The sequence below is a fragment of the Pongo abelii genome, chromosome 3 (genome assembly GCF_028885655.2).
Source record: "Pongo abelii isolate AG06213 chromosome 3, NHGRI_mPonAbe1-v2.0_pri, whole genome shotgun sequence".
Lineage (NCBI taxonomy): Eukaryota > Metazoa > Chordata > Mammalia > Primates > Hominidae > Pongo > Pongo abelii.
In genome coordinates this window covers 91,154,553-91,169,367 of record NC_071988.2, presented here as the reverse complement: position 1 = coordinate 91,169,367, position 14,815 = coordinate 91,154,553, and the positions used below count along the sequence as shown (strand labels likewise).

The 14,815-nt window shown below is 32.1% G+C and overlaps 1 protein-coding gene across 2 annotated transcripts; it reads right to left on the bottom strand.

Annotated features, from left to right (window-relative positions):
* Positions 1-7,129: 7,129 nt before the first annotated feature.
* Positions 7,130-13,714, bottom strand: STATH (statherin). 2 transcript variants are annotated; one of them, XM_024245721.2, is made up of 6 exons: positions 13,655-13,714; positions 11,206-11,271; positions 10,007-10,027; positions 9,885-9,914; positions 8,717-8,836; positions 7,130-7,513 (listed from the first exon to the last, which is right to left on the bottom strand). In XM_024245721.2, the coding sequence occupies exons 2-5, from the start codon at positions 11,254-11,256 to the stop codon at positions 8,750-8,752; spliced, it is 189 nt and encodes a 62-aa protein (XP_024101489.1). In that variant the 5' UTR covers positions 11,257-11,271; positions 13,655-13,714; the 3' UTR covers positions 7,130-7,513; positions 8,717-8,749. The 2 variants fall into 2 exon arrangements, with proteins under 2 accessions (XP_024101489.1, XP_024101490.1); XM_024245722.2 differs by lacking the exon at positions 9,885-9,914.
* Between the last annotated feature and the right edge of the window lie 1,101 nt (positions 13,715-14,815).

Sequence of the window (14,815 nt, the reverse complement as noted above, 5' to 3'; positions counted from 1 at the left end):
ACAAGACATCTAATTTAATTTGTCGGATTTCCAGTCTTTTACATGCTAAGTGTGTAAGGTGGAGTGTCAAAAGGCAATTCAGGAGAAAGCATACACTACACCCATCTCACAGCATTCAGTGGCTTCCTCTCACTTTCTGACTCTGGGTTCAGAATCTGAACCCTAGCACTCTCCTTCTTCTCCCTTAAAAATGATTTTGGTCCTAACAATAACTCTCTCTGTTACATGCAACTCTGTAGATTGAAGATTGGAATTTATTTTTGACAATTTTTGTCAAGTTACTTTTAAGATAAGTATAATAAAAAAGACAATGCAAATAATTCACTTTTCTTTCAAATTATTCTATAAAACATGCTTTTTAGACACTGGAAATATTGTATGTGGCTTAATATGTTGTTAGATGGGTAAAGGGATTTTTTTGAATAGGAAGAATCATCATGAGTACTGAGCAAATAGGACTTACTTCCAACCCAGTAGGTAAAGGAAAAACATTCTTTTTATTAAATTTGAACTACTGATTAATCATTCCTAATTCTCTTATGCTTTCCAGACATATTCCTGGGTGATTGATTAAGTATTCACAATTACCCATTTCTTACTCTTTGCTTTGTCTTGACCAAATATTATTCTGTCTTCTTTCCTTCCTACAGGCCTTGAAATTCTGCTGCTCCTCAAGCCTGAGCAAGCACTAAAAATTGGAATGTGCCCCTTAATTAGCTCATCCTGAGAATCAGCAGACCACAGTGGAATACTTTTCTTATTAGATTCCACTGGTTTTTTTCCCTTGCTTCCCCAAATTCTCCTTAAAGGCTCTACTAATCTTTGCTTACCACCTCTCTCTCTCCTATAAGAGAAAATTCTTTTTATGTTTGATTTTGACATGCTTGCACATTTTTGAGATCAGATCTTTCTTCCTATTTTAATGGTCTTTCAACTGAATGAAGTCTCTCAATGTCTGTATGTATTTGACGTGATAAAATATTCTTGCCTAAAACTTGTGCTTTGGTTAAAGTTATGCATATAAAAAAACTGCAAAAATTATTCTAAAATATATGATCAGAATTTACAATAAATTGCTGCTATCTCTATCACTTTTTTTAGTTCAAGCTCTGACCTCTCATCCTAAATTATTTTGGTAGATTTCCAATGGTCTTCCTTATTATCTCTGCATGCTCTCTTATCCTAACTGCCATATTCCTGCTGTTATCATATGCCTAAATACTCGTCCAATCACTTGACATTTTAGTTACATGATATTCTAATTGTCTGAAGAGTCCCTGTATTTTATCCACCTATTTCCAAAAATAGACAAAAAGCTCTTGAGGAGTATAGTAGTTCAGTTCTACAATTTAACCTGCTTGGATTTTTAGTTTAAATGCTTTTTAAATTCTTGTTCTAAGTTAGCATAGCCAAATTAATTTCTTCAACATCTTCCACATAAACCAAACAAACCATATATATGGCAAAATTCCTTGGGAAAAAAAAGAAACAAATAAATAAATAACAGCCAACCATTATCTCTTTTTTGAAAGGCATAAAAATGCTTTGCACTCTTATTTGCTGATCCATTTCTCACACGTTGCACCCACTTGTTTTTTCTCCTTTGCTGATTTGGTCTTTCATTCAATCCATCATTAAATCTATTAATTTCCTTTACAAAGACTCCTTTTCCATGTTTCTTTTAAGTCTTTCTATAACCTATTTCAGTCCCTTCCTTAAATATAGCCTACATATTTCATTCACATTTATTGTTCCAAAATAATATTTTAAATATATCCTTTCTCGATCAAATATCATAAGCTATTACCTAATGCCTAGAGTATCAAGTTCAGACTCTTTCCCATATCATTATTGGCAACAGAGAATTCGATTGGAATAAAATCTACAACAGCATTGAAAAATAATTGAAATCCTATGGATGATTTCAAAAGTAAATCACAGGACAGTGTTCATATTTCTTAAAGTTTACTTTGTTTTGTAGTGAAAAACTAATTTTTCCTGGAAATGCCATTTTTTTCCCTAGAAATTTAAAAGATTTTGTGTTGCATATAAATAGGTAAAATTGCATTGACTTTCTAAAAAGGAAATTGATAACATTTTCCTCTCTGTTTTTTGACATTATATTAGTGGTTTTTATCCTAACTACTTATTAGAATTAAGACAAAAATTCTCAAAGTTATTATGTTATACATCACATAGGGATATTATTAAAACGCAGATTCTGATTCATTTGGTTTAGATGTGGTTTAGACTCTACATTTCTCACAAGATCCCAGATAGTGCTTGTGTAGCTTGTCCGAAGATTGCATTTTAGGAGAGAAACTTTTAAACGATGTCCAGAGATAGCTTTAGTGGCAGTGAAGCCTGCAGTCACAGTTATGCACCTTTCTGATCAAGGGCTTTCATGTAATATGTCCTTCAATAGCCTTACTAGTACGACAAAGAGTACAAGTATTATCATAATACCTATTGTGTTGATGAGGAAATTGAAGTTTGGAAAGGATTAGTAATACTTCAAGATCATGAAAATAGTAGTTGTTAGGAGCAGGATACAAACACAGGGGTTCCCCTCCCCAGAGCCCAGCCTTTTAATCATAACAGGACAGAAGATTTCCCTCAGAAGCATTTATATAAATGAAGGCATTTCAAGGAGCTATCCCAGGCTACATTTCTAAAGCTAGAACTGTTTTATGACTTGTTTCTGTGTTTCTTCTTTTTAAGTGTCAGCACTGATATTTTTGAAAAGTAAACAAAAAATCATTAGACTCATCTTACCTCTATAAACATGCCCTGTGGTTGCTGAGCAACAAATGCCGAAAAGAAATTCCTAAAGAATAGTGAGAATGAACTCGACTGGATGATTTTACAATAAAGATTGTGATGACAAAGTAACCAGGAAACAAATGGATCCATCACATGTTAATTAGTTTAGACATGTGAGAATAAGATGAGGGAAAAAATCATGCTACAGTAACCAAGCATAGAAATGATTACATATATAATATGTTTGTGTGGACAACATTCTATTTTATTTCAACAAATATATGTCCAAGATGAAACAACCCTGACAAAAATGATACTAAAATCCTTCCAAAATTTAATCTATTTTCTAGGAAATAGTGATAACCGACATAATATAATTGGAGTCATTATATATTTTTATAAGTTTTTCTAAAAATTATGATTAATATTGTACTTTTAATTTCTTCTGTTGACTTTAAAATATTTTAAGTCATAAAGTAGATGTAAATATTTGCCAAAATTCTGTAATCTCTTGATTACTACTATGTAATAAAATAATTCTTATAGTTAAAGCCAAATAGTTCCAGGTGTTTAGTATAATAATATACATCATACGTAATAACTGGATACTTATGTTTGGAAATTCAATTTACTTCCCTGGAGTTTTTAAAGCTTCATATTTCTCCATAGAAGCCATGTGTTGCCATGATTGCACTAAATAGAAAGGAGGAAAAAAGAAAAGAACTTTCACTAAGTTCCTAGATAAATTTGTTCAAAAACTAACCAACTTGTGACTGGTTGGATAATTCAAACACTTAGAACTCAATATTAAAAACTCATTTGTAAATTGAAGATAAATTATAAAACCTAATCCATTGTTTCTGTGTGTGCCACATGGAACCATGAGAATCAGCATCAGCTGGAGCCTATTATAATGAAAATTCTTAGTCTCACTTTCCAAACTTGCTGAATCAGATTCTTGGGGGTACACCAGAAACTTGCATTTTAACAGTATCTCTAGGTGATTCTTTCTGTACTGTAAAGTTTGAAAAAACACACAATCAACTCACGAATGCATTATTTGTCCTTAGACTTCATCCCACAAATAGAATTTGTGACTTAATGTGTCAGATTTATTAGGAAAATATTTATAAGGTAAAGCTTCTATGTTATAATTGAACAGTCCTATTGGAAATAATGGTTATTCTCTGGGTAAATACAAAAACATAAATTATTTCTTAAGGCAAATAAACAACTCAATTTAAAATAGATTTATTCTAAGCACTGGAGATACAAGGTCTCTTCTTGTGCTCAAAATAATACAATCTCTCATCACTTCTTAATGGGAAAGAGATACATAGTTCAGTAACTTGAAATATGTCTGACTTTGAAGAGTAAACACTGCTTTGGATATGCTTGAGTCGTCAAATGATTTCTCCCCTTTCTTCTTTCCTTCCTGTCTTTCTCCTCTATTTTTTTCACTCTTTATTTCTTCACTAACCATTTAACAACAATGTAAGGCACTGTTGTAGTACTTCCATAATATTCATGTTCTAGTGAACATAAAGCAAACTAATAGTCCAAAGGCACTGATAAACAACAAGCTACCTGGTAAAAATACTGATATATTTTAATATAACATTATACAACTACAATCAAACTTAAGTCATCTATATTTTATGTTGGAACACCAAAATATAGGCATTATTTCACACATCATTTCATGTTTCCCCAAGTTAGGGAGTGTGGGAATTGTGTATGACAGTTTGAACAAGCATAATGGACTAGATACACAGGAGTGACCTTCCCTCCAGGAACAGTAGGCCATTTTGGAAGAGTGATGGATCAGACATGTTTTCATCTTCACATTTTATAATTAAATAAACCAAGTATCTAATTCTTTATAACAAAACACTGTGCTCTTTGAAAATGCAATGCCTTTCATTTATAAGGGAAATGTGAAACAATAGTGAAGGCTTTATCACAAGCATGTCATTAAATTGATGTCTTAAGGATGCAACCCATGAATAGGTATTTCCAGTCACATTTATGCTGGGCTTTCCTCCTATTCTTCTTGTGTCTTCTTTTCTATTTCTACTATGATGAAAGTTTATGAAAAAATCTATGATGTTTATTTAAATAAAAATATCTTATATTCCAGTTTCCATACTAAGAGGAAAAATACCTCAAATGACAAATGTGAAACAACATTGGACTGTATTCTATATAACATGAAACATTCTAGACACTGGTGATACAAAGTAAATGCTCTTTTCTGCTTCTAAGGAGGTTACAGTTTAATTTATAAAACATACAAGGTTAAAGGCAACTGCACATCAGTCTAGAGGAGTGTCTGTTATATAAGTCTAAATTGAGAGAAGAAGGAACTCTTCTTCCCACACATGAACTGCAGACTTTGGACTTATCAGCTTATTGATTTTAATCAATTATGAAAATGAATTATGAAAAGAAGTCATACAAGAAAGACGTGTACAACCAGAAAAAAAGAAGGTTGAGAAAAGATCCCCTGGACAACACTGATGCAGTATGTGAGAGAAAATAGAAAGCCCATGAAAATCTCTGAGAGGGAAAAGAATAGTATAGTATTTTCAAGAAATATACATACATAATGGAAACAAAAGGGATGAAATTTCAAGGGGAAAATGTTAATCACAATGAATAAAAGTTGTAGTGAAATAGGGGATTCTGTAATTTCTTTAAACTACAATTTAGTTACCCAGACCATGTTATAATAATAGTTGAAAGTGAATTAAATGAAAATATATATTTCATATATTAATATATAATATGAAATATGATTTATATATTTATATACTATATTTCATATATATGAGAAATTAAAACTATAAATTATTTAAATGTAAATATTAGGTTGTTTTATTATTATTTTTAGCATGATAGTATTCATTTGAAAGAATATCTTAGTTTCAAAAATTTCTCTGAGAATAAAGCAGAAAATGCAAAACAAAGAATAATGAAAAATGATCTTTGGAAAACATGACACTCATCTTCACCTTTAAGACTTTGAGAATTAGAAATCTGATCAGATATAGATTAATTTATTAAAAGTGAGAGTAAGAAGTTTAAGACACATGCCTAATGAATTCATTTTTCCTTTTAAATACGTATATTGTTGTTGTTATTATTATTATTTTGAAATTGACTACTGAGTGAGATGATTTGGATCCTTCAGAAAACAAATATTGGGGCAATTTATTATAGGTTAATGAGAGAGGTATTGCATCAAATACATGGAAAAAACTTGGTGAGCAATGTTGTACTCCAAATTTAGAAAACAAAAAATCACATTTTTTCTATATATCTAGGTTTTGATAAAGAAACATGATATAAAATTTAGGGATTTATAGGATTGAGATATTAGCAAGTAGAGTTACCCAAACCCAGAAACTCACTGGAGTTGTTTGAGTTATTGCAAGTATATAGTGAATGAAAAATATGAAGTACTGGGTTAGAGGAAAATAAAATAAATTTTAAAAGAAACACATAGAATAAAAGGACATAAAAATAGGAAGGACCCACAGATTTCTGTAAGGCCCAAATGTGGATATCTATGATTCAACCCTTGATTCTGTTCCAAAATATAAATAAGATTATATCTTTCTCCAATGTCATCCATCTCAAATCGGAGACTTAACATGGGCCACAAAGCTTTAGTTACCTGGGTATCCCTTACACTGTGACGTAATTTATTTTGATCCACTTGCCTTGTCCCTATTGGTCTCCTTGAATTTGTCCCTAATGAAACAAACATGTTTCTATCACAATAAATTTGCGTTTGCTATTTTTCTGCTGGAAAATTTATTTCTCCATATTCGCTCTCATGCTTAGTTCATATCTTTCATAAAATGTCACTATGTCAGAGAGTCTCTTGTTGACTATCCTGTTTAAATTTGTTTCTGTGCCCTAGACATGCTTATACTTCTTTAGCACACTTATCATTGCCTAAGATATGTAGTATTTATTTACTTTGTATCTGCATCTCCCAACTACAATGTAAACTCTCCAAAGACAGGACTTTTGTCTTTCTTTGTCTGCAGTATCTAGAAGAGGGCCTGACAGCTGGGGTCATTCAATAAACATTTCTTGAATAAAAGTCATTGCTGAAAAACTAACGGAGGGCATTAGATGGTTTACATGCAGATTGCCTACATACTGCTGTAGAGTGACATGGTGGTTATCTTCTGACCTACAGGGACTGAAATAAAAAATGTGAGTGCTTTGGAGGCTTAGCAACTGTGGTGTGGCAAAGGAAACCATGGGCAAATCAAATCTTGGCATAAATAGCTCTAATAATAAGTGAGTTTGAGTACCATGTATGTAACGTATAAATGACAGACTAAATTATAAATAAGGACCTCTGACATTATGTGCTTCAATCTGTGCTAGTCAAACTGGGAAAGAAGATGATGAAAGAAATCATTACTCCTATGAATAGAAAAGAGAAAAATAAGGAGCACACACGTAAGAATGTGCTTGAAATTTATTCCTTTTAGAGAAGAAGTGATTTCTATTATTCAGAAACAGCACTGAAAACAGCTTAACAGTTTAAATTGCAATTATATCATCAAGTGACAATTGAAAAGGCAAGTATCCTGAAACAAAGAGTATACAGTAAATTATAGTGTTTTTCATTTGCATTGCTCTTTGATGATTCTTCAAAAAGTGGTAGTAGTGTGATATGGTATGAAGGATGAGAATATAGATGTAGAAGTTGTATTTCCAATCAAACCTGCACAGAAAAAAAATAACAGATAATCTGTAAAATTTTTACCCCTGTAAACACATTTATATTCTGGCCTGGTACAGAGTAGATATTATCTACAATTATAGTTTATAAAATGCAGGGCCCAAAATAATATTTGACACAGAGTAGACAATTAAACACTTATTAAATTGGTTTCTGAATAAATAAAAATTATCATTCAGCATCTACAATTTAAATTGTTTTTCAACCATCATACTATTTTATTCTTCTACTTAAATATAGCCTACACATTTCATTTATATACATTTCCCCTAAATAATATTTCAATACATCTTTTCTTGATTAAATGTCATCAGCTATTACCTAAAACCTAGGGTATCAAGTTCAGGCTCTTCCCCGTATCAATAATGGCAATAGAGAATAGAATTGGAATACAATCTCCCAAATGCACTGAAAAATAATTGAAATCCTTTGGACTATTTTAACTTTGTAGAACAATCCTCCCTTATCTCCAACAGTTTGCTCTATTTTGTTTTGAAATATTATTTTTTCATAGAATTTAGAACATTTAATGTTGTGTAGAGATAGGTAAAACTGACTTTCTAAAAAGAAATTGATAACATTTCCATATTTTTTTGTTAGCATTATGTTAATAATTTCTATAGTAATTGCTCAGTAGAGTTACTTAGGGTATAAAATGCAAATTTCTCACAAGTTCCCAGATGGTTTCCAGATGGAAGCTGCTCCAAAGATTGCATTTTGGGAGTGAAAACTTTAAGCAACACCTAGGTACAGATTTAGTGGCAGGAAGCCCTGCAGTTGTAACTACAAACCTTTCTGATCAAGAGATTTTATGTGATATGTCTTTCAAAAGTGTCACCAGTTCTAAAAAGCACATTTAAGTGTTATCATAATACACAATTTTTTGACGAGAAAACTGAGGTTCGGGAGCATTAGGAGTAGTTCAAAGTCATGAAACTAGTAGTTGCCAGGGCCAGGATACAAACCCTGGTGTTCCCCACCCTATAACCCAGCCTTCTAACCATAGCAGGACAGAGACTTTATCTCAGAGGCATTTATATAAATTAATACACTTCAAGGAGCTATATAGCTGGCTGCTTTCTTATACTGGAACTGCTGTTGGTTTAATGGCTTGTTTTTGTTTTTCTTCTTTTAACTGTCAGCACTGATACAGAAAGTAAAAAAATGTCACTAAACCCATCTTACCTCAATAATCATGTCCTGAAGTTACTGATGATATTAAAAGGCATATTGTTGGTATGGTGGTGGGTATGGTTGTGGGTATAGTCGTTCTTCTGGAACTGGCTGATAAGGGCCATACCCATACTGTATACACACAAGGAGAAAGAAAATTGCAGAAAATTGAGATAATGACAGTGCAAGCATTTTTGTTAGAAGCTTAGATTGTTAAAGTTTTGGGAACTTACATATTACTTATAAGATTTTTTTCCAAACTTTTAATTAGATTTTTCTTTTTGGTTATAAACACATTTTAAAAGCAGGTAGAAATGATTGAGTATTTACCTTTGTACTGCAGGTTCACAGTTTTGTGGTTTTATTTTACATGCAGGAACACCAATTATAGGCTACCACTCCAAAGAGGTTTTACATTTTCTTCAAAATACTACCTCCCAGCAACCATTTTGCCCTCCTTTGAGTATTATGGGAAGGAGACATTTACTAAATTCAGCTTATGTGGTGTTTCTTCAAGTCAGTCTTTTAATGAGCTTACTGTCTCTTACGATTCCTACATTCTTTAATACTTCTTCCTTCTGTTAACACAACCATCATCCCTTTTAGAGTATCTTTTTATTTGGTGTTATTTTAATCCATGTATTCACTATATTAGTTAGGGGATCTTTTGCAACTCTGTCACATTGACATTATATGTCAACATACTGGGACGTCAAGATACATACATTAAGAAAAATGTTAAAGAAATGAAATTTGCTATCTCATTTATCATGACCTGTTTAATTTAATGAGTTTATCATCATCAAAAAAATCAGAAGGTGCAAACTTACCATATTTTATGTGTAATTATCAGCCTTTATGCTCCATGAGACATATATTATAATTAACAGAATTAGAATTTCAACTATTTTTTAGGTCAAAGTGATTACTTAGGAGATGATACTTGAGGGCTCAGAGAGTAACTGGTTTCTTCAGGTTGGCACTATGAGTTTCAACTTAAATGTTGTTAGGACACAATACATTTGTGACTGTTACCTGTGTATCATAAATAGAGGAAAACAAAACACACTTTTGCAACTACTACACATATTTGAGAAATAAGTATTGGTTCTTCTAGAAGAATAAGTAATCAGATAATACAATTTATTTGGACTACACAGCATTATCAGAGAATACTTACACTGTATCTTCCCAATCTACGCAAAAATTTCTGTGAAAAATGAAGAAAGGTTTAATAATTCAATACAAATGTAAGGGGGACAAAACTGAAAACAAGTTTTCCAGTGAATGAAAACGACTCACCTCTTCAGATGAATCAGCTCCCTTAGAAAACAGAAAATGAGACAATAGTTAGTATCTTAATGTTATAATTCCAGATTGAGTACAAAAATGAACTCAGCAGCTACAGTTGTGAGTAAACAGGATGTAGGCAAATCATCAATAGACACTTAATTAGTTATTTTTGCTTCATGACATCTTTAAAATGAGTTAAGAGTATGCTTTTCTGTAATTAGTATGCTATATTCAAATATAAATTTATTTGGATTTATACTTTTGTGTGTGAAAGGGAGTAAACGGTTATTATTGGTGAATGAAAAGTGACACTTTGTATTTTTTCATTAGAATATGTACGCAGTAGCTCAAAGGCTACTTACACATAACTTTTATTTACTGACAGAAACAAGCATTATGTTTTTCTCTGTTTTCCTTACATTTTTATTTTTTATTTTTTAGACACCTATCCTTTTATAACAAATAATGTGGTATACTGTGATTTTATAATCAAATTAGTTTTTGAAATATCTGTTAGAATTTACCAGGTAAGTTGAAGTATTTTTATTCTTTCATGGCCAATTTCCTACTAATGTCATAGAAAAGGAACAGGAGAAAGAGAAGGAAGTAGAGTAGAAGAAAGAGCTCCAGAGAAGTCAAGTGCTTTACCTAGTGATACACAGTAGTAAATGACAATACAAGCTGGGAACTCATAACATGTCATAGATCTGAAGTTTTGTTCTATAATTAAAAGTAAGCAGCTTTATTTTAGAAAGTGTGTGCTAAATAATTGTGTACTAATAATTTTAAGTTAGTTTTTGCAAGGAATGACTCGAAAATTTCTACTTTTACATCTTCTAATACTTGAATTCCACTCAAGTGCACCTAGTTCATTCCTGAGATTTCTAGCTTCAGATTGTCTAGAGCATTACATTTTTAAAGATACTTTTACAAGCTCTCAGTTCCATATATTTAAGAAGTTCAGTAAAACTTTCTTTTATTTCACACTAAGCTAAATATACTTTAGTGTCTGTAGGTGAATAATGACTATTTATTCTAAATCCTTAAATAATTTATGTAGGTTAATACAAAAAAAAGTTCATGTGGAAACATTTAAACATATAAAACTGTATTCAAGTAAACACCAATATATGCCAGAACACAAGGAATAGAGAGACTCTTGGGATAGGTACCGAGAACATATTCTTCAAATGTCCTGATATACTTACAATCATGGAAACCATGAGAGCCAAGATGAAGGCAAAGACAAGGAACTTCATAGTTGGCTGGGTTCTCTGAAAACATATGTGGAAATTCAGTATCACATTTTTTCTTGCATTTGCCCATCAAAAGTTTATTGATTATGCTATGCTCCAAAGCACTGGGAGACACACTCCAGATAGAAAGACAATTAAAACCCATTGCCTGACATCGTGAAACTTGGAGATTTGTTGGAGACACTGATAAGTAAAAGTGAGTGCACTGATATGGAAATGCTAAGGCATTAGAGAAACACACAAATCAACACCTTACACAGACCAAGAGAATAGGGGTATGAAGGTAAAGAAGAAAGTAAAGCTTGAGTTGGATTATGTGGGATGAGTAAAGAGGTGTTGGGTGACTGCAAGAAAATGAAAAAGAGAGAGGATACCATATTGAAAGTGCAAACAGTTCAAAATGTAGGGAAGATAAAACTGGAGCAGTTTATCGGAAGATAAAACTGGAACAGTTCAAAATGTAGGGAAGATAGAACTGGATATTATGGGGCACCTTAAATAATGACATTAGGGATGATATTTAAGGTACAGTGTAAAGAGATGTTTGGATGTTAGAATGACCAGCAATGGGCAATCGCTTTATAATAACGTTACTGAAAATGAGCCAGATTTCTGTCTTGAGAGTTGCAAAAATTGTGTAACCTTCAGATTAGAACATTAATGATATTGGGTAGAGAGCAATCAAACTGATAAGAAGTCACAGAGAAAATACTCATACCTCCTTTGGGAAGTTGAATTGGTGAAGATGACTTAATATTTTAAATAATCTCATTCAACAAAATTAACCTAATCTGGGACTGTGATATGTTATCATAAACAGTATAAGCCAGTTAACCCAGTTCCTTTGTTATTAAACAAAAAAAGTTAGATTATTTATTTGTAAATTATAAACATCTAAATAAAGACATTTTCAGTGAAACACATAATTACCACAAGAGTTACAAATAAATGACATTTTTACCTGTTTATTGAAAACTATAGAGTAATTCATATAAAGGTAATGGTCTTCATTATTCTAATCTCTTTTACCAATAACTTGTGATAAAACATTACAAGAATATTTTTTACCTAATTATAAAAAAATTACTGTTATTAATAACCCCAAATCTCCAAAACATAAAGCAGAACTCATGATTTATGGCATTTGCTTTGTTACTTATTCACTGATTTGCCTCAGTTATTTAAACTGAAATTTCTGGCCGGGTGTGGTGGCTCATGCCTGTAATCACAGCCCTTTGGAAGGCCAAGGTGGGCAGATCACCTGTGGTCAGGAGTTCAAGACCAGCCTGACCAACGTGGAGAAACCCCATCTCTACTAAAAATAATAATAATAAAAATTTAGCCGGGCATGGTGGTGAGTGCCTATAATCCCAGCTACTTAGAAAGCTGAGGCAGGAGAATCACTTGAGCCCGGGAGGTGGAGGTTGCGGTGAGCCAAGATTGTGCCATTGCACTCTAGCCTGGGCAACAAGAGCAAAACTCCATCTCAAATTAAAAAAAAAAAAAAAAAAGGAAATTTCTGGTATTAGCGTAACTGTAAAAATAATATGTACTTTGGGGTTTTTCTATCACCTGATAGATAAACCTACCCATCAGTCATTTTATGATACAAAAAGCATAAAAACTTTAGTGTTTTTTATACCTGTAAATTTTATTGAAAGTATGGAATCAAAAAATGCTCATAGAAGAGTAGTTTTCTTTTACTAACCTTGATAAACTGAAAGATGGATATATAGACATAGATATATAAATATATCTGTAATGGTTTTAAAAAAATATTTCACCAGTGAAAAATAATAAAAATATGAAATAGTAAAATCTTTCTCTTCTGCCATATCACAACTGAATGAAAACAACTTAAATAATATAAAACAGTAAGGTAGTAAAGCATGACTGTTATACAATATTTTTTATTATGCAGAATGACATAACTGTTTACAATGATGGAGAGGTCAATGAAAAGGTAGTGAGAAATGTTTACTTGTGGGAAAAAAGTAAATTTTTAAAAGTTAAACTTGTGAAACAATATATACATTTACAAAAAAGAGAACATATGCTATTTTCTTAAAATATGAACTTTGAATAAAGGTAAAAGTAGGAGAGTAGATGCCAGTATGTAGATAAGGAAATAAAAAGCTTTTCAGAAATTTCCATCAGAAGTTGGAATATGTCTCCATATTCCACATTATTTACTTTGCATGATGATTGCTGATTTCAACATAAAGTTATTGAGATTCTCAACTTACCTTCAGATCCTAAGAGGGTCATCATTTCTCTCAATTGTTTCTTTATGAGGAATTATCATTACATAAATACACATTTTATAATTAGTTTTCAAAAGATTTTAGGAAGCAACACTCTAGACTAAGATAACATATTCGATTATACATGAACATATTACCTTTTACTCAAGATGAGACTACAGAAGTAGTGAAGTTGAAGTGAAGCTTCAAGAGATGATGTGCTACCCTAGAGGGCCAATGTATTTAAACACTCTGAAGTCCCCCATTTGTTTTTGTTAAATAATGGCAATTATGAGATCACATTATGGAAACTAAAAGTAATGCCCAAAATCTGTCTTTACAAATGATAAAAATAACCATAACAAAGTATTTTGCAAAAGATGATTGTGAAGACAAAGTAATCCGGAAACAACTGGACCCATTGCATGTTAATCCCAGTGTTAGTCTAGCCCTGAGTGAGTCAGATGACGGAAAAGCATGCTGGAGGAAACCAGGCATAGAAATGATTGCAGTGATAAAGATGTTTCCACAAGTATGTGTCCAAGGTGGAACAACTCTATGACAAAAATAATACTTACCATGTTATCAAGATTTTACATGTTCTCTGATAACTTGTGGTAACTGGCATAATAAAATTATAGTCATCATATACTTCAAGAGTTTTTCTTCAAATCATTATTTATCTCATACTTTTACCATCTTCCATTGACTTTAGAATATTTTAAGTTACAAAGTGAATGTAAACATTTGCCAAATTCAGTAATCTTTTGGGTACTATATGATAAAAAAATTCTTATATTTATGGCAAAATGACTCTAAGTGCTCACTGATACATATCTCACATATGACTGAATATATGCATTTGGAAATTCAATTTAATTTCCTGGAGTTTTTAAGGCTGCATATTTCTCCATAGCAGCCATGTGTTGACATGATTACACTAGAGTGAAGGAAAAAATGTTTTCATTACATTCCTAGGAAAATCTGTGTAAAAATTACCCTACTCACTGCTGGTTGGATAATTCAATGTACTAAGAAATGAATATCAAAAACTTATGTATAAAGTTGAGGTAAGTTATACAGCCTAGTGCATTGTTCCTCAGAGTGTGCCACATGGGACCATCACAGACAGCATCAGCTGGAGCCTGTGGAAATGCAAATTCTTAGTCCAGCTTCGCAAACTTGCTGAGTCAGAATCGTGGGGTTGCCCTAAGTGGTTTGCATTTTAACAATATCTCCAGGTGATTGTTTGGGTACTGTGAAGTTTGAAACAAGGCTGGTCTCAGTGGCTCATGTCTGTAATCCCAGCACTTTGGGAG

What these genes read in the sequence shown, in the direction of transcription:
- STATH (XM_024245721.2), bottom strand. Translation starts at nt 11,256, where the DNA reads ATGAAGTTCCTTGTCTTTGCCTTCATCTTGGCTCTCATGGTTTCCATG. An exon ending in CTCTCATGGTTTCCATGATT is followed by an intron (nt 10,028 to 11,205) that starts GTAAGTATATCA and finishes CTGTTTTCTAAG; the next exon opens with GGAGCTGATTCATCTGAAGA. An exon ending in GTAGATTGGGAAGATACAGT is followed by an intron (nt 8,837 to 9,884) that starts GTAAGTATTCTC and finishes GTGTGTATACAG; the next exon opens with TATGGGTATGGCCCTTATCA.